At 34.9% G+C, this 19,068-nt stretch overlaps 1 protein-coding gene across 2 annotated transcripts; it reads right to left on the bottom strand.

Annotated features, from left to right (window-relative positions):
* Window positions 1-504: 504 nt before the first annotated feature.
* Window positions 505-18,438, bottom strand: LOC110689802 (SAC3 family protein A-like). Of its 2 annotated transcripts, none has more exons than XM_021866611.1 (14): window positions 18,051-18,438; window positions 17,854-17,934; window positions 13,613-14,455; window positions 9,987-10,418; window positions 9,712-9,813; window positions 9,209-9,306; window positions 6,297-6,471; window positions 4,789-5,271; window positions 4,548-4,688; window positions 4,274-4,333; window positions 3,718-3,848; window positions 2,409-2,542; window positions 2,093-2,325; window positions 505-1,108 (listed from the first exon to the last, which is right to left on the bottom strand). In XM_021866611.1, the coding sequence occupies exons 2-14, from the start codon at window positions 17,917-17,919 to the stop codon at window positions 1,007-1,009; spliced, it is 3,000 nt and encodes a 999-aa protein (XP_021722303.1). In that variant the 5' UTR covers window positions 17,920-17,934; window positions 18,051-18,438; the 3' UTR covers window positions 505-1,006. The 2 variants fall into 2 exon arrangements, with proteins under 2 accessions (XP_021722303.1, XP_021722302.1); XM_021866610.1 differs by having other exon boundaries at window positions 4,789-5,283.
* Window positions 18,439-19,068: the final 630 nt, after the last annotated feature.

Genomic DNA, 19,068 nt, shown 5'->3' on the forward strand with positions numbered 1-19,068 from the left:
TTGGTGGCATTGTTGTTGGTGGAATTGGCGACGGGGAAGAGTGTGATAAGCTATCATACACCTTCAATAGTTTTTATTCAGATATATTTTATGGCTGCTGTTAGTGCTGTGTATTTGAAGTTTGAGAAAGAGAAGGTTAGTGTTTGGCCTCAGACTGATGCAAATAAATGATATACAGACTACAGAGAGCTGCTGCTTTTTTTGTTTCGAATTCTGTAATCCGTTGTAAAATTGTTGAGTTATAGAGTATGATTAAAATTATACTGCGTATAAATCATTTTCCGTTGCTGTAAAGTTACTGGATTCGTCACTGTCGTGTACTTTGAAGATCGGTTAATGGCTACTGTAATGAATCGATGTAAAGATCAGGTAAATAAGGTTACTCTAATCAGTTGAATGACTGATAAGTCTCAAGAGAAATGCAATTTAGTTTTCAATCCAGATGTGTTTTGTAATCAATGGCTTGGTAAGGGAAATAAAAAAACTGGTATACGACAGAAGTAATTGAGGTGAAAAAAGAGAACTCTATAGCTTGCCAACTTTTTTGATGGGCAAAACAAAATTTCTGAAAATAGTTAACTTAGAACAAAAATTTGGCAAAAATTACATAAGATACATGGCTGACCACCTTATTCGCGTTGCTTTCTTGCCTATATGTACTTTTACTGGAACAAGAATGAATAGATGTTACAACTACATTCACTAACAAGTTTACAGACTAATCTTTGACAAATCAGTTTGCTATAAGGCTTCGGTGCATCTACAAGGCACTCGCATGCTTGTGCCAGATTCTGTCTCTAGCAATTCCAATGCTATTTGCTACTCCATCCCTCACCAACATGAAATCCTTTAAGATCAGCATCAGAGGGCCAGACTTTCTAAAACTCCAGTCCTGCCCCTTTAATGATGATTTTTTTGTCATCAATTATACTGTTGATGGTCAGATGAATATCAATACCATGACTTCCCAGTGCTATCTCAAACCTTTTTTTTTTAGTAAGAACAGTTAAGTGGATGCTCGAGTGAAGAAATCGTTCACAGCAAGATTGGCATCTCCATGAGCCACAGCATCATCAGGTTCAGGCATGCAGAGACTAGATGAGGAGACCTGTTCACAACACCAGCCATTAAGTAAAAGAGAGGACCAATTTTTGAGGTAAAATTACGTTGCATCACATACTTGGACTTTACATGGACTTTGACTATAGCAACAACAACAAAGCATTAGTCCCAAAATGATTTGGGGTTGGCTAACATGAATCATCCCAAGGAATCATACGATATAAAGAAACAGACATACCAAAACCATCATTTAAAAGAGTTTGAAAAAAGGTGAGTTAAGTGAGTAAACGAAAGAGCATTTAAGAAAAATTAAGGGAGTTTTAAAAGAGAATCAAGAATAAAATTCAAGAAAGTTTTAAAACAGTGGTTAAAACATTAAGTTGAAAAACAGTGGTTAAAACATTAAGTTGAAAACATAAAGGTTTGAGAAAACTTTAGCAAAGGAAAACAATACAGTTCATAAAACATTAGTGAGCTAAAAATAAAATTAAAAAAGAAAATAAATTTAAAAAGCATATATAATCACAACACGATGATGTAATAAAAACCAAAGTCGTGGATGAACGTTGAACAGCTTGTAATCAACTTACAATGATGCAAAACTAAAAAGAAAATTTTAAAGATATTAACACAAACTGTGATGTAAATGAAAAGCGAAATGTGGAAAGGGAAGTTTGACACAACCAAAACCAGCACACTTAATACAAGACTGCATTGCCAAAATAAACATATTGCACAATTCACAGTCCATAAGAAAAAATTGTAATAGCTAAACACAGTGCCAGAGCCACCACTTAACAATGACCAATATAGAGGGTCCTGGGTAGAAATATAAATATAATGAGCCAACTCATCTGGCCATCTATTTGAGCACAGCTCAGCTCCAGACTTTTACAAGCTAAGATGAACAAAGCTCAGCCTCAGCTATAGACCTTAACAAGTCAATATGAACCCAACATGGCTTGAAAAGCTCGTTACAAGCACAATTTTAAATAAAAGATAGTTAACTGTACAAGGAATCGAGCCATACCTTTGCATCAATCATCATTTCACCATTATTATCTGCAATAAGGCACGCACCATGCGCCTTCAACCATTCCATGCATTCCTCCAAGCCATCCACATCTCCCTCATCAGCCCCTTCTCCTTCAGATACACTGCTGAATCCCAAAACTTGAGCAACATAAGAAACAGGAATTGTAGGTCTATACGTACGAGACATGCATTTCACAGCCTCAAAGCGCATTTTTTCTACACAGAGATCTGTTGAATAACAATCATACATGTCAAATGATGATAGAGATTAAACTGAACTGTACTTGAAAGAGAAGATGTATACAACATACCCATGAGACAAGTGTTCAAATTAGGTGCTGACTTATACAGTCTGAAGAACAGGACATAATTTCCTGATGTCACAGCCGACCTAACTGAAAGTGCATGCTTCACAGCTTCATGCCTTTTAGTTTCATCAGATAATCTGCCACTCAAATTAAACAAACATACTTCAGCATAAACATATGTTATACACATTTTGACATTTATAGGAGAACAAATGGGCCTAAAACTAGTACAGCTTTAAAGACTTGATACAGTAGATCGAAAAAACCAATTATAAATTCATACAACCAAGTTAAACACAAGTCAAACAGCTGAAACATTTATACATTATCAACCAGATTTCTTCTAAATAAACAAAAACTTCTACCAAAAGACACTATCTTTGTAGCTCTTGCCCTACAGGCAAGCCAATTCACAACCCAAACCAACATGGCCCAAACATAGGAAGGCTATTTGACTTAGAATAGCGCCAAATTTAAGGTCAAGGATTGCTGTCCAAAATTGACTAACCCCCAAAAATCACATTTCCCTCTCATTCACAAATTACTAATAGCCAAAACTCACTCCACTCCTGGAGAAAAGATCCCCTATCAAGAAGAACAAAATAATGACCAAGCAACAACTTAACATTTGATCTCTGATCAAATGTTTGACAAAAACACTACTCCAAGTGTACATTAGGCCCTTGGGAACCCTGAGGAAGATTTTCCATGAGCACAATTATACTTATAATTTTTAACATCTCAACAATCCACAGGCACCTACTATGATTTCTTTAACACACAATCATGCATCTTCACACACCATAGAGAAACAAATGAACAATTCTGAAATAGGGACCAAATAATAATAAAACAGGGCTTGAGTAAAATCACACACACACTAAATTATACTCCCTCCGTATTCAAATAAATGCTCCACTTCTCCGGACACGGAGTTTTAGGAGGAATAGTAGAAAAGCATTAATTAATGATTGAAGTGGGGTAGGTTGAAGAATAAAAAATCTGAAAAGGCAAAAGTGGGTATAAGTGGGGAGGAGAGAGAATATGAAAAATATTAAAATGTGATATAAGGAGACCACTAGTGGGAAGGAAAATAGTTAAATATTGTTGTAAAGAAACAGAAATGGAGAATTTATTTAAATGCGGCGTAAACGGAAAGTAGAGCATTTATATAAATACAGGAGTATTCAAGACTACAGACTCTGATTATCTGCTTCTTAGATCAAGAGTGAGTCTTGTACTCCATAGCAGTTTTAGACTACATATAAGAAACTTGATACAGGGAAAAGTTATTTCACAATTTATCACTAACCTTGACATCAATGATAGCAGATCTCTTCTATTATTGGAAAGTAAACTGATTGAAAGCAAATTGTAAGCAGAAAATTCCATGTGGCAACCTGCAATTCCTTCAGTGTACAATGATTTCAACTGCGATTGAGACTGCAAGCAAAGCAACAACCCAGTTCATCTTTTTTATCATAAGAAAATTAATAGTAATAATTTTAAAAAATAAAATAAAATAAAAACAATTTGAACTGGATAACTCCAAGCTACTAACAAGCGACCATTACACAGCAGCAAAATCCATCGACAAATGATTAGTTTTGAGAACAGGGACCAAATTATTAGATAAATAACATAAGTCCACACACACAAACACATAACATTAGATTTAGATTACGGACTGCAATAGTCCTGCCTATCTTTTTCTTGGACCAACTATGAGTCTCATACCCTATAGCAGATTTAGACTTCTATACAATAGGAACAAACACTGATCATGAGATTCATGCCACACAGTAAGCTATATCAATTTAAACTGAACAAGATATAGCTGATGTTTTCACCATTGCACAAAGACCAACCTGATTAAACTCTGGCAAGTCCCCAAATTCAAGAGCAAGTCGAGCATGAGTTTCATAGACCTGGAAGCATCACAGAATTATAATAGTCATGAAAACGGTATGAAGCAGAACTTAAAACAAAAACATAAAAACACCTTTAATTCAAGTAAAATCAAATTATCTTGATAACAAACTAACTTTAAGAGACAACTAACTTTAAGAGGCAACAAAAACGTTATTTTGAACAAATCATAATGCTTAATTTAAAAGTGCATAGAATATAATATTGATATACCTTGACTGTCAGTTCATTTCGTATCCTCTGCACAGTCAAATCTTGACGAATCGATTTTAATTGATCACATTTGTATAGGTAGTTTTTCTGTGAGTTTTGAACCATGTGCAAAGCCTTCTCTAGCACTTCCTCAGGTCTAACCTGAAGAAACCACATTGCTCATTAATGTCATCAACCTGAATTTGCCACTTACATACAGTAGACAAAGACAGAAAGTTATTGTGTGGGAAGAAGGTATTACTGTCGATGGATCAGGTGCAGAAGTAAGTCGCAAATAGCGTTTCTCAATTTCCTGGCATGTACCCTTAACAGTAAGGGCATCCCAGTCTATATCTTCAACAGCCCTGGAAACTCCATCTTCTAAAGTTTTGCTAAGCACCAGCGCACTGGCCCTTCTGGCATACAGATTTCCAACACTAGCCTTCTTTGGTCTAAAACGATTCTCAGATCTTTGTCCATTACCTTTCTCAAAACGCTTGGAACGATTCTCACGCCTCTTCCTTTCTTCTGGTGAGTTGGCAAGTGTAATTGCTCCAGAGTAGTATGCTGTCAAACTTTGTTCCTTATCACTATCACTTGAGGCATCACCATTTTCAGTGGCACTAGAGTCGTTAACAAAGTGTTGTCTTTTAGAAGGCCTGTGGGCACTTCTAGCAGTTGTCTGCTCCACAGTAGAAAATCTACTGAAAGTTGCATCTTTTCTCTCGGATTTTCCAGCAACAGACTGCAAGGATAACTGATAAAACTGGTTATAAAACAAGATAGAAAAGGAGATAGATTTCAAAATATTGTAAGTGGCAGCATTCTAAAACATGTGTCTCCTGAAGTTCTAATCAAGTCTGTTCACTTAGTGAGATGCAAACTCTATGGTTTAAGTAGATTGAAAATGTATATAACAGAGATGATGACAAGGTATATCCTGTATGTGAGATCTACCCGTGCTACTTCCCTTCGTTTTAAAGAGTAGGAGGCACACCAAGTGACCAAGGCACAAAAGTACCTGGCGCCTAGACACATGGTGCGCGCCTTTTGTAGGTGAGGTACACTTTATTTATATAAAAACAAAACCAATAAAGTCCTGTTCTCTTCACCTGATATTTGTTGATCTTAAATTATTTTTTGCAGAACTTAAATTATTATTTAGTAATTGTCTTTTATATTTGTTCTTTGAGGTTACTAATTTTTATTGATCAAAAATTATTTTTACTAAACTAAACTTAAAAATTATTTTTACTAAACTTAACTTATTACTGAACTTAAATTATCATTACAGATTATTATTTGTCAAGGTAAAAGGGTCATATGATCAACAGCTAATCTGACCTTTACAAAGTCAAGTGGTATTATTTTTTTTTTTTAAAAAAAAAAAAAAAAAAAAAAAAAAAAAAAAAAAATCTTACACATCAGCTATCGACACCTTACAACATTAGGCGCAAAGGCACAATATGTCAATAAGCAGGCTAGAAAAAGAGCATAGACATGCGCCTGTTGTAGGTCTTGGACTTGGCAGAGCTAAGATGCCAATTCTCGCGCTTGACCGCAGCACACCTAAGGAACACTTTTTAAAACTAAGCTAAGCTTCTATATAAACTTTTCAATGTGCAAATACAAAGGCTTGCTCTTGCAGTACATTTGCCAAAAACAGAAAACCCTCTTGATCCACACCAGCTCAAAAAGATGACGTAGAGCAATGATTAATGAGACAAATCTACTACACGTAAGTCAGCATAAACAAGACAGGCCATATACCTTATGATCCCTTCCGTTGAAATGAGCCCATACACCCTGCCTAGCAGAATCCTGATGCGTCGATGCTGGTTTCTCAATCGGTTTATCTTCTGGTAGAGGCTCCCACCGACTTTTAGTTCGTCTGCTAGGGCTTCTTTTAAATATCGACAATGATACTGCTGGTGCTGCACTCTGTCTGCAGGTAAACAAAGCAAGTTTAAAAAAATAAATAAATAAATAAAAAAACAGATACATTTTAAAAACCCTTCATGCAGAAAAGATGATTTGCTAACTTCCAAGTAAACTCATCAAATACATTGACACCAAGAAAGCAGAACAGGTTCATACAAAGAAATCAGGATATGTTGAACAATGACTGCAATAAGAAATTGATAAAAGTAATCTTCAGCATGAACATGTAATCACAAAAGTTATTCTCAGCTTCAATGAATAGTCACTTGACAGAATAAGAAAGGCCCACAAGCAATTTGGGCAAGCTTCAAAATATAAATGCAAAAAATGCTACACTGCAATCTTTTTTAAAATTATACACATAGTAATAACAAAATGCACTTTGACTGTTTGTCTGAAGAGGAGCGCATAGACCAAGAAATGCAAAGCAGATACTAAAACAAGAAATCCCTGCACCCACCTGTAAAGCACCGAAAAATTAGGGCCCCCAACTTCTAACTAATTCATTCAAAGGGGAGACTTAGTAGTTAATTTTCTGAATCAAGATAGGAAAAGCTTAAACAAAAACCCAATCTCTACTAGAACTATTATAATTTTTAACATCATTACCAATACCAACTTTACCACCAACTCTCACCACCAATAAAGACAAATTGAGTATTAATCACTGTTAGGTTCCATAAACCCCAGAACTTGGAATGTCTTAGAGACAGAAAGCTACACATTTCCTAAATGCTAAATTTATGTATTACCTGGGTTTTCATATGATCTACCCACCTCCTATGTAGGGGAATATATTTTATGTTAAAACATATTTTTAATTACTTTATTTTTAGCAAACACATTTTACCCATCTTACCCCTCAATATAAACACCTTTTTACTCTCTCATGGTGTTAAAAACAAGGCTGCATCGTTTTGGTTGGGCCTTATTGTAAAGGATTTTCAATTGACCAAACTAAAATTGTCCGTATCAACAAGGGGTGTATCAAAAACCCATGATCTTGTCTGATATACATGTTCCAACCCCAAATCACCCTGCATTGTACGTTATATCTCTGGTTTTACACAAAAGTTACTTCCTATGCAAATATATAGTGAATCTTAAGATTCCCCATGTCTCCCCACTGATGGATCTAATCCTTTACTATAATACTCTAACTATACTAATAACCTACAACTACTATAAAATCTTAAAAAGACTTTGAAATCAAATTTGCATCGCAACAACAGTGACACAGTCTGTGATCAACATATCATATCCGAACCATGACACTCCAACAGTACCCGCGATTGCAACCAAAACCGCATACCCACCTTTATACTCCATCTTTTTTACTTTATCTATCTTATTCTTAAACCCATCCACCAAATACAAATTTCCTTGGTTTCTGGATATTACAGAGTAAAGCACATGAAAATGAAAGAAGTACATGGAAAGTTTGTGATGAAATCTTTTATGGCTGATTCAAATTTGCTAAAGGTCCATTTCTATAAATTAAAACAATATTACTTCTTGACAATAAATTACTCGAAGAAAAAAAAGATGGTAAGCTATTAGAGTCTAATTTAATTTAAGCTCTCCCACATCATCATATAGGCAAGCAATCTTACCCTGGGTTGTAGAATAGAAAAATTATGATGGACATCCCCAAGTTCAACGCAAAGTATAGGTAAAGCATTTAAGAAAAGAAAAATGAATGAAATCACCAAACATCTTTTATGAGGAAATGCAGTGCACGACACCCACTTTTTTCACAATCCACTTGATTCCAATGCATTTATTTATTTATTAATTTTTATAGAAGGGTCCAAAAGGAAATGCCAATAAAGTACATAACCCAATTTAAAAAATAAATTATATAAAAATAAAAAATAAAAAACCCACTTTTTTAACAAAGAACAGCACATGCAGGTCTTCCAAAAGACCAAACACAACAGACTAAGGGGTCGTTTGGTTCACTAACTTGGAATGATTGGTATGGGATCTCATACTACGGAGATATGGATTCTAAACCCCAAACATGTCTAAACTTGTTTGGTTTATTCTTTGGAATGGTTTTTATAATTCATTAAAGGAATGGATTGTGAATCTTAGGGGGTAAGGTGGGTATGGGATTCTAGGGGGACGGGGTGGAATTAGAACCCCTTGGTATGAGATTCCATACCTAAGTTTGCCCAACCAAACAAGAAAATGATTGGAATGGACTTAACTCCATTCCAATCCATTCCAAAAACTCCAACCAAACGACCTCTAAACTCTTTCAACTGGCAGACAAGCATATCCAACAAAGCAATTGTCTATAAAGCATAAAACCCATTTTGGCTTGACAGTCTTACAGAAAGAGAGGAGACAATAATAAGGGAATACAGAGTTGTGTTAGAAACTTAAGCTGAAAGATGGCTTTCCAAACGAAGCATCGTATCAAAAAAACTTAAAAGAGCTCGAGATCAACAGAAATAGAGACAGAACCTCTACTGCCCCAAATTCAAGACAAGAGATTCTAGGAAGCACTGGAACAAATTACAGTAAAATACAAAAATAATGACTTAAAACTTAACATAACAATGCAGATCAATCAGCCAGAACAAGCTGTAATAACTAACAATTACAAAATCAAGGACAAGACAAACCACAAGGCACAAGAAGTATTTCGGTTGAAAGACATATATATATAAACCCTAAGCCTGAAGATCCTAAAATAACAAGCAGCAAATCTAAAAGAAAGAAGAGAAACACACTCATTATTCACGGTGCTTGTATCAGGTAGCGGAAAAAGGGGTTCAATATCCCAGTCTCGCGAGTAAAGTGTTCCGTCAGCAGTTGCTTTAGTGATTATCTGGAGTATTAAACATCAAAAACAAAATAAGGTATCACCTAAAGAAATATACAGGAACGGAACAGGACATATTAAGTGACAGTATGGATCTTCCAGTAATACAGAAATATATTGATCTAATGAATACAACGCAGTCAACCAAATTGGAAATATGTCTCAACCCATATGGAAAATCTAACAGAAACAATGTGCAAGTCTGTAAGCAAACCATATGTTTATAAGCATAAGCAAAAGTAATTGTTCTCCGCAAGACCTTTTCTAAACATTATTTCTATAAAACATATAAAAAAAGTTTCAGACATCATTAATGCTCCACAAGCCTTTAGACGTACACACAAACACATAGCCACGTGACAAATACAAAAAGAGCCCATCAAGTAAGCATTCCTATATTATATGGCTCACCTCCTTCATGGCTTCTTGACAAGCAGCTCTTTGTTTTTCATCCTTACAACGAGCCAAGGCCCTCTCTACGTAACCTCGAAGCGATGCTGGGAACATTCCAGGCTGCAAAACAGTACTATAAACATGAAATATAAAGAAAATTTTGGGAACTGATCATTGATCAACATGGATAAATGTAAATTATCAACAGAAACAGAAGTTGCTCGGCTTGGAAGGATACTTCTAATTGGGTCAAAATTAACATAGAAGGTAAAAAGAGGTATAAAAAGCCTTACCTTGAGATTTGAGTCAGAAGCACTACCAGACAGAGCCTTGTTGGCAGGTTTTGGCAATGAGACACTAACATAGGCAGGCTTTGCTGTTACACTTGATGTGGCTGTATCTTTAAAAGTTTTTGGCATAGACAAAGCCAAATTTGAGGCAATTCTAGGATTTGATGGAATCTGAAGGTTGCTTACCCTGAGTGTATCTGCCGGAGTAAGGGGTTGCAAGGGTTGTGGGTGAGTTTGTTGCACCTCGGTGTACAGTGAATTGGGTAGCTGTGGTTGTGGTGCAAGAGTATGCCGCTGATCCTGAGCACTAGGATGAGAAGAGTTTACATCTAAAGGCTTCTGAAAATTGGACTGTGAACTAGAAGCGCTCTGGTTTTGGTAAGCTTGAGTTGCATGTTTCCAGTATTCATTATAAGCACCTACTGGACTGCTCGTCTGGTAAGACAACAAAAGAAGAAAAAAATATATCAAATACAATGTAACAGGGAAACAAAACAGTGACTACATACCAAAGAAATACAATGGCTATTGAACATGGAAACAGAATAAATAAAACGCCATATGACATTCAGAGACTGTGCTCTGAATAACAATTGGGCAATTGCTCCCTCCATCCTAAAATAAACCTCTTATTTCTCCCTAAAAGATTGATAATAATATTCTTCATTTTTATTACTTTTTCTATTCTTCTTCTCTCTCCACCCTACTCTCGCCTCAATTAAAAAACAATAAGAAAAATCCACTATCTTATTTTTATTTACTCGCCTATACACAAAAGGCAATCCTAACGTTTCCTCTCCCACATCTGCGGCAAATGAGATATGGAGGGAGAATTACATGTAACCATAAAGCGTAGAAGGCTGCAATATATGTAATGCAAGCACTGATTCATAATTCATAAGCATGTCAAATGCAGCAAAAAGATAAGTTTGGTACCCATCAAACAACCACAATATAAAAGTAACAGAGGAAAAAAAGAAGCAGCCCTCACAGCTTGGCAAACATGCACATGGTTTGAGATATGTTCAGATCACAACAAAAAGTGCAAGTAAAAGAACATACTTCATGGCCACAGAGCATGTGGTTCGATAAGATATTATTATCATTAATATGCCACCTTGCACATAGTACTTTGTTGTATTAAAAGGCAAACACTTGCAATAGGATATTATGGAAAACATAAATTGTGTTATACTAAATGGTAACCACTCATAATAAAAACAATTCAAGATGGGAAGCACTAGGCTTTTGCACTTTGTTATGACAAATGAGAGACAGCGAGGAGTAACAAACAGAAAGGAGCAATTACGATGAGCTCATAAGACCCACTTACAGCCTTTAGATATAATGTTCTGGGGCTAGGATTTAGCAACGACAGTACCGAGGCCATCACAAAGCGAAAAAACAACCAGATGCCTTTATTTTAGAGGGAACCTATCGTAACTCATAAAATTTAGAAGTACAAATTTTTGACACCAATTACACAAAACCAAATTATTACAGCAAGAGCCCTGGCTCACAAAACATCAGCATGTGAGGTCTAATGTAAGATTATGGATGTGGTTCATGAAGGATGAGAGGCTTTGAAACAGAAAAGGAGAGAAAGAAGAAGGTGAAATGAAGCCCTGTTTTTAGCACCCAGTACTGCCTATGCCTTGAAAGAATTATGCAGTTGACCTCTCTGAACTTCATGCCTTAGACGTGTTGCATCATGATTCACAAGAATCATGACAACGGGATCAAAAGACAGAGAAACATTGGAGAGTGGAGGAGGCTTGACATACAGTGGTACCCTTTTCTTTCTTATTTATTGCATAGCCTCATTCTCATGTATTCAAGAATCTTACATTCTTACAGCCCTTAAGTCTCTCTTCTCTTCTCATATTGATATACATAAATAGATTACTAATACAAAGATAGGTAGATGTAGACATACAATTATAAATATTCACTAACACCAATTAACCTTTCGTGAGATAAATCCTAATCATCTAGGCTGCCTATTATACAGTTTCTGAACAACGTTTAAATTGATCTGACAAACTAAATTATTCAGTTAAAGAAACACCGGAAGCTCGAGAATTGTAAATTTTAAAAAAAAAATATATATATATCTAGCACATTATTCACTTAACGTTCTTAAATTTCTAACAGACATTGTCAAAAAACCTAACGACATGTTTTACCAAAGCTCAAACAGTCAGACTAGGACTTGCATCAATTCTACTTGCTGCTATCCAACACACTCCCCTATATTCACACTATCTCAGCCCTATATAATAAGGCTTCACTAAATATTCTACCTTCATACCTTTCTAATGATTTTTACCCGAATCAGATTTTTGAGCCTCCATGCATAAAGCTTACACAAGTCTACAGTTTCTAGTATAGATCAGGAGCCTGAAATCCTTCCAGGCTTTCCTCCTTGGCAAGCTTAGCAATCCACGATCCTCCTAAATTCTGCCTAAGCAACAGAGTTTAAGGAGCAAGTCCTTATCAAATTCCAGGGTTAAGAGAGTTAATAAGAGGTTAGATGTGTATAAGAAGGCAGACTCTTGGCTTTGTATCACTCTAACAATCCTCCTTGTTCAATACCACTTTACATCATTTGTTCCTCTTCAAAATTCTGGTAGGGGTAACCAAGAAGTTTGACAATAATGATTACATTGTTAGGCAGTTAATTCTAATTATATCACCTATAGAGTTGGACTATGTAGACATGAGGAAGGGGTCTGGGTTTGGGTAACTTGGTTTCCTAAATCATCACAAATCAGTTCACATTGTAACCTAAACCCCCGAGGCATAAAGTGATTAGGAGCAAATATGGTTACGGTTTCCAGAAGAACTGGGACATTGTTAGAGTGCATAAAGAGAAGTGGGAATTAAGGCCTTGTTTGGCAAATGGCTGTTGGCGGTTGGCTGGTTTACTTGGCTTGTTTGACCAACTGGAATGTTTGGCTGTTTATAATGGCTTTTGAAATTGGTTGTTTAAGCTAGTTGTTTATAAAAGTGTTTGGTAAATTTAGTTGTTGGTTGTTGGCTGTTGGCTGTTTATTAGATAATTTGTGGGCCAACAAGCCAAAAGCCAACAAAAAAAAAGCTACTCAAAGCAGCTTTTTTATTTGGCTTAAAAGCCATCTTTTTCACTGAATGAAAAGTCAATTACCAAACACTTTTTTTGGCTGTTTGACCACATAAAAAAGCCAAAAGCTAACCAAAAAGCCATTTACCAAACATGGCCTAAATCTCTACTCCCTTTCCACAAAATGTCCAGCTTCCTTAGACCTCACCTTCAGGCCAAAATAAGCATCTTCAATTATAAAAACGAACCCATTGAAATCATACATGAAATAGATCACAGATACATCAAACATTCTTGATTGCTACAGTCCTTATCTGATTCTCTCCCAATAGTCTCTACACACATGCGCAAGCACGCACACACACTCATATATGGAAAGTCCAGTCAAAAGTATAACATAAAGAATCAAGAGCACGATCACATAAAAAAGTTAGTTATTAGGAAAAATCATTTAAATAATGACCAAGGCTAACCAAAGACAAAGAAATAAATAGCATTAACCAAGCAATTCATCTATATTTTCAAAATATCAAAATTAAACTCAAACCTGATGTGAAGGCAATGCAGAGGGGGCAATCTCGGGCTTCCAAGCTGGGGCATAAGCTGCCTGTGGCTGATTCACAGGAGCTGCATACCCACTAGAAACTCCAGGAACTGGACATGACAAAACCGCTGTGGTCGCAACAGTAGTATTTTCTGTCCCAGGAGCACAGGTAACTTCGGTGTGACTACTGTAATAATCTGCCCATTGCTGATAGTGCTGCTGATAATTCGTAGTTGCAGCAGCACTACTAGAACTATAAGCATTGCTTGTGTCATGGCTATAATTCCCATACTGCTGAGGGTAATTTGTGTAGTTCCCTTGACTCCACAAGTTAGTCTGGCTGCTGTAACTGCTTCCGTTGTAAGCTCCCGTTGTCTGATAATCACCAGGATTGTAATAAGTGCTTGGATAACTTGTAGACCCAGCATAAGACCCGGTATTCTGAAATGAGGAAATAGGCTGATAAGAACCTGAGTTTTGATATGTTCCAGTTGCTTGAGTGTATGGTTGAGTTGGTTGCTGCTGGTAACCACTATAGTAATTGGTGTATTCAGAACTTGGATAACCATAGGGATTACTGGAAGTAGGGTATGTAGCATAACTAGGGTACATGTGTGAAGCATTATCAGTCCCTGATGCTGTTGACGTAGAGGCAATAGAAGGCATGTTTGTAGCATCCTGGACAGTAGTAGGCTGCTGCTGATTATACTGGTAGCTCACATTCTGAACAGTTCTGTTCCCTAAATTTGAATGGTCACCCCCATGCACAGGCCAAGCAATAGGCGTAGGTGCAGCTGCTGACGGGTAATATTGATATGTGTGCCCCTGGCTCCCTTCAGCTCGATACTTCAGGATAAAACAAAACAGAATAAATGATTTTATAGATATTCGTTAATACTACTCTTCTATCCATAGGAACATATCTAATATCTATATATTAATTTAGGAGTCACTTTAATGTGAACGTGCCAAATGCCTAATTTCTTTCCCTCACACACTCCTACCTAAATCACTTTTCAAACATTTAACTGCTAACTTACTCCCTAGTGGGAGAGAAACAAGAGATTACATGCATATACCAATAAATAAAAAGAAAAAAAATATCATGAAACCACCCATGTTTATCATCCTAAATTTCAAGGAAGAAAAACTAACCATAAAGACACTTATTAGGATGAAATTTAAATTTTTGCATGGAAAGTAAATGATTTTCTATAACATTATTTTCACTGCTACCAAAATAAAAAGTCCAGTCATGTATTAAACAAGATAAATAGCAGGCTAATTTATATCAAATTCCAAATCTACTCATCTTTGCGAATTTCACCTGTTTTTCTTTGAGTGCAAATTTATTCTCATTCTTTTACTCTCCTCTAATTTATTATTCAGGATAATTAATACTTCCCCCATTCCCCTAATATTGCAATAATTACCAATTTAGGATGCTTCACAAATATTGCAACATTACTCTTTATCTCTCTCCTCATCTTCAACCACCCTTGCTGCAATATTAGGGGGAACGGAGGAGGTATAACTCAACATTTAATTGCATTAAAAAAAAAAAAAACCAACATCAATAATTTATTTTCTTATTGATTCAATGAGCAATTCAATCAAACAATTATGCTTTGATTTTCTTCCAATTTTGGCCACAACTATATATCTATACCCATTTGTTGCTTGATTTTCGTTTCCTAGAAAACCCATCAGAGCTATGATAGTTTAACACCCTGTTCTACGTTTGGTGTTGCATGTCAAATCCTGTGACACTTCAACACGACACGATACCCAAATATATAGTGGCCTTATATGAAATTTGTAAAATCTGGAGGACTTAACACTGTGTTAGACACAACACCCAAAAGTCCAAGACCAAGCATGGAAAACATATCATCAAATTTTTTTGTTTCTATTAATGTATTGAAGAAGACATTGTCCATTACAAATAATCAGCTAAGGTATTATGAATTTATGATTTGTATAAGGTTAACCTAAGGTATAATTACCCAAGCAATAGAATAACAAAAAATGTATATTGAATGTACTTATTGGTGCATTTTTTGGTTAAGTATTATGCTTTATTTAGATATAATTTTATGTATATGTATGATGCTTTAGTGTCAAGAATAGTAGATATTAGAAAATCAAAGAAAAAGACAAAGCAACTGTTTTTCTTAACAGACTAAGATAAATGGAGATGCATATATTAAATTTAAAAGCCTAAATCATGGAAAACTAAAATACATACTTTGTTTATGCTTAGCTAATTAATGAGATGTTCATCTTACAATCAATCTGACTTTTTTGTAGTACTTTTTTTTGGTGTATGCGTGTGTGTGCAATTGTTGCAAGGTACTAAAGGTAGACCACGCTATTTTGTGGGTAATATAGGATTAGTTTTAAGTTAAGTTTGGTGAAATGGATCGAATATTTCGTACATGGTGAAGTTTTACATGTTTGTTTTGTAAGAAAATAAATGAATTATTTCGTATCTGCTTCCTATACTCGGGTTTTGTATACTAAAGGACCACTAATGGTCCCATTTTTGCATTATTATTGAAGTCGAAATACTTAAATTCTTCTAAATGTATATGAAAATATTATTATGGAGCACATAAAATTCCTCAATTTTTCACTTGCAACATTTCAATAGTGTACGCTATCTGCTAAACTTTAATTACATTCCGTGATATATACTTACAAAGAACATAGTCATTGAATCTTGTTAGATTTGACGCAACGTCAACTATGTAAAATTTAATTTTTATAATTTTTAAAAATGCATAATTAAAGATGTAAACTTTAATTTTCAACTGATTATCTTGTTATGTCCCTTTCTTTAAATCGCAAGGTTCCTTATGACGATTCATGTTAGGCGACCCAAACCATTTTGGGACTAAGGCTTTATTGTTGTTATTGTTGTTGTTGTTGCATAATTAAACATATAAATTATTAAAGTTATGAATTGGCAAATGTGAAAAACCGAAACATTACAAGTAAAAAACAAAAATACGGGGAAATATATTACAAGTTACATTAATTAAGTTTAATAACAAGAAAAAAAATTATCAAATAATGCAGGACAATTACGGTCACCTAATGGGTTGAACCTTTATTAATGTCATCATTATCTTATAAATACTATTAGAAAAATTCAAGGGCCAAATCATCTTTTCATATAAATCTATACACTTTTATATTTATAATTTTCTCACAAATATTTATGAGTTAATCATGTTTAGATCTCTTTTGGGACTAAGGGTTTGTTGTTGTTGTATTCATATTTAGATCTCTAATGTTATTAATGATGCATGAGGCACACTTCAGTACTATGTTAGGATTCTAGAAACACCTTTCCTATAGCAATGGTTAATGATAAATATCCTTGTGTAACTATTCAAAGTTAAGTGATAAGGAAGGGATAAAAGTAACACAAATGAATGTTTCATGCCATATCCTTTACTACAAGAGGTGATATCCTCTACTACAAGAGGTGATATCCTTGACTATAAGGTAGGGACAGAGTGATAACTTAATAAGGTGAGAGGGTGTATTATTCAAACATGACAAGCTCTCAAAAATCACAGAAAAATATTCATTCTCTATATGCAACGACTGGATATCCAGATCAAAGAAGTGCAGAAAAACGCTTACCTCAACCTAATAGGTCGTAGATAAACAACAAGGAAAAAAACACATATTATCACAGGCAATGATTACTACAACTCAGCCATTCAAGTACAAGGATCCATATAAAAAAATCCAATCCGAACATTCAAAGTTTAAAGGGTCAAACACTCAAACTCTGACACAATTGGAATGCCGAATGCACTATCAAGGAACAAATGCTAAAAGCTAAAATCAATAGAATTGCAAAATACAAATATCCAAATCAATATGACTAAAGGTTTCAGCCCTCTAACAATATACAGAGTACCAAAGACGGCATAAAAAGTGTCATCCAATCTCATAAATTAAAACATTAACTCTATTCTAGCAACTTAATGCCCAACACCAAACTCGAAAACATAAACATCATCTTATATCCCCATATAATTTCTTCAATAGATAAACCGGGCTTAAATCATTAATTAAACGATGACACAGTCCACGTAAGACTGTAGTTGCAGCTTAAACAAGCAGCTCTAAATGATTCACAAATCCAATACAGAATAAATTTGATTGAAGTTGGCATGAAATCAAATCAACCCAGAAAAGTAAAAATGATACAAATTAATAATTACCTCAAGTAAATTAGGATCAGCAGTAGCTGCTGCTACGGCTTGAGCACTGCCTCCTTCACTCGTCATTATTTCTTTATCATTCTGATCCATTATTAATTTCCAAAAACAACAGAAATTCAGCACAAATAAACTTAATGAGTTGAAATTGAAATTTAGTTTACTAATAAGAACCCTAATTCCCAAAATAATCACCTAACCTTCAATTAATGCTTAGGAAAAGGTGGGTTTATCGAATTGACGAAAGAAGGGGCAAGAATTCGAATTGAAACAAATTGAATTACAACAATTACAGAAGAAAAAATCCAAAAATTTTTGAAAAATCACACAGAAAAATAAAAAAAGGGTGCTTTTGAAAACGATAATTAGCTGCAAAAATATGATATAAAAATGATGAATTAGAAGAATTATAAAGCGGAAGTACAAAATTGAAGGGAGTTAAGGTTGTAAAGATGCGAGGGACACGGGAGTTGGTCGGCCGACTCGTCGGAAGGGATCGCCGGAGTGTTGAGGGTGAGGGGTTACTAAGGTGTTTTAGGGCTTGAGAGAAAAGGGGAAGGAGGTAATAACTTATTACTAGTCCCTCGTTTCTAAATATTTGTTCTACTTTTCATTTTCGGCCGTTTTTAAATACTTTATTTCTTTATTTAGAAAATTTTTATAATATTTAATTATTTCTCTTACCTAGTCGATCCAATATAAATCATATTTTATTAATTTTATATTCTCGCTCCACTCATTCTCTCAATTACTTTTGTTTTTTACAATTTTTTATTTTTCCACCTACCCCGCTAGCTCTATATTTTATTATTTTCTCCAATTTCTCCTATAACTCCGTATTTAGAGAAGTAGAGCAAGTATTTAAAAATAAAGGGAGTAATAAGGAGAAGAAATGTAATGGAAATACATCGACGGACCGTCGTTAATGCCCTAAATTGAAATTATTTTTATTGAACTTAAACTATTTTATGGAAATGAAATTGTTTTAACTAATTCTCTATCATATTTCCATTACTAAAATAGCCTCACCCTTGATCACTATCCACGTCCTAGTTTCATATGGAATTGCGGAGTACTCCGTATTGTAATAATTATTACTCTGTACTATAAGGCCCTATTCTCTTCGCCTTATAAAAATATTATTCATAGTTCAGTAAAAATAAGTTTGGTTCAATAAAAAAAATAATTTAAGTTCAACAAAAATAAAGCAAAGTGAAT

This window comes from Chenopodium quinoa, unplaced genomic scaffold, assembly GCF_001683475.1.
Source record: "Chenopodium quinoa cultivar QQ74 unplaced genomic scaffold, ASM168347v1, whole genome shotgun sequence".
Classification (NCBI taxonomy): Eukaryota; Viridiplantae; Streptophyta; class Magnoliopsida; order Caryophyllales; family Amaranthaceae; genus Chenopodium; species Chenopodium quinoa.

Coding starts and splice junctions, on each gene's coding strand:
- LOC110689802 (XM_021866610.1), bottom strand. CDS start 17,919: ATGACGAGTGAAGGAGGCAGTGCTCAAGCCGTAGCAGCAGCTACTGCT. Junction 14,456..17,853: donor CTGATCCTAATTTACTTGAG/GTAATTATTAAT, acceptor TTTATCCTGAAG/TATCGAGCTGAAGGGAGCCA. Junction 6,472..9,208: donor ACAAGCACCGTGAATAATGA/GTGTGTTTCTCT, acceptor GTTTACCTGCAG/ACAGAGTGCAGCACCAGCAG.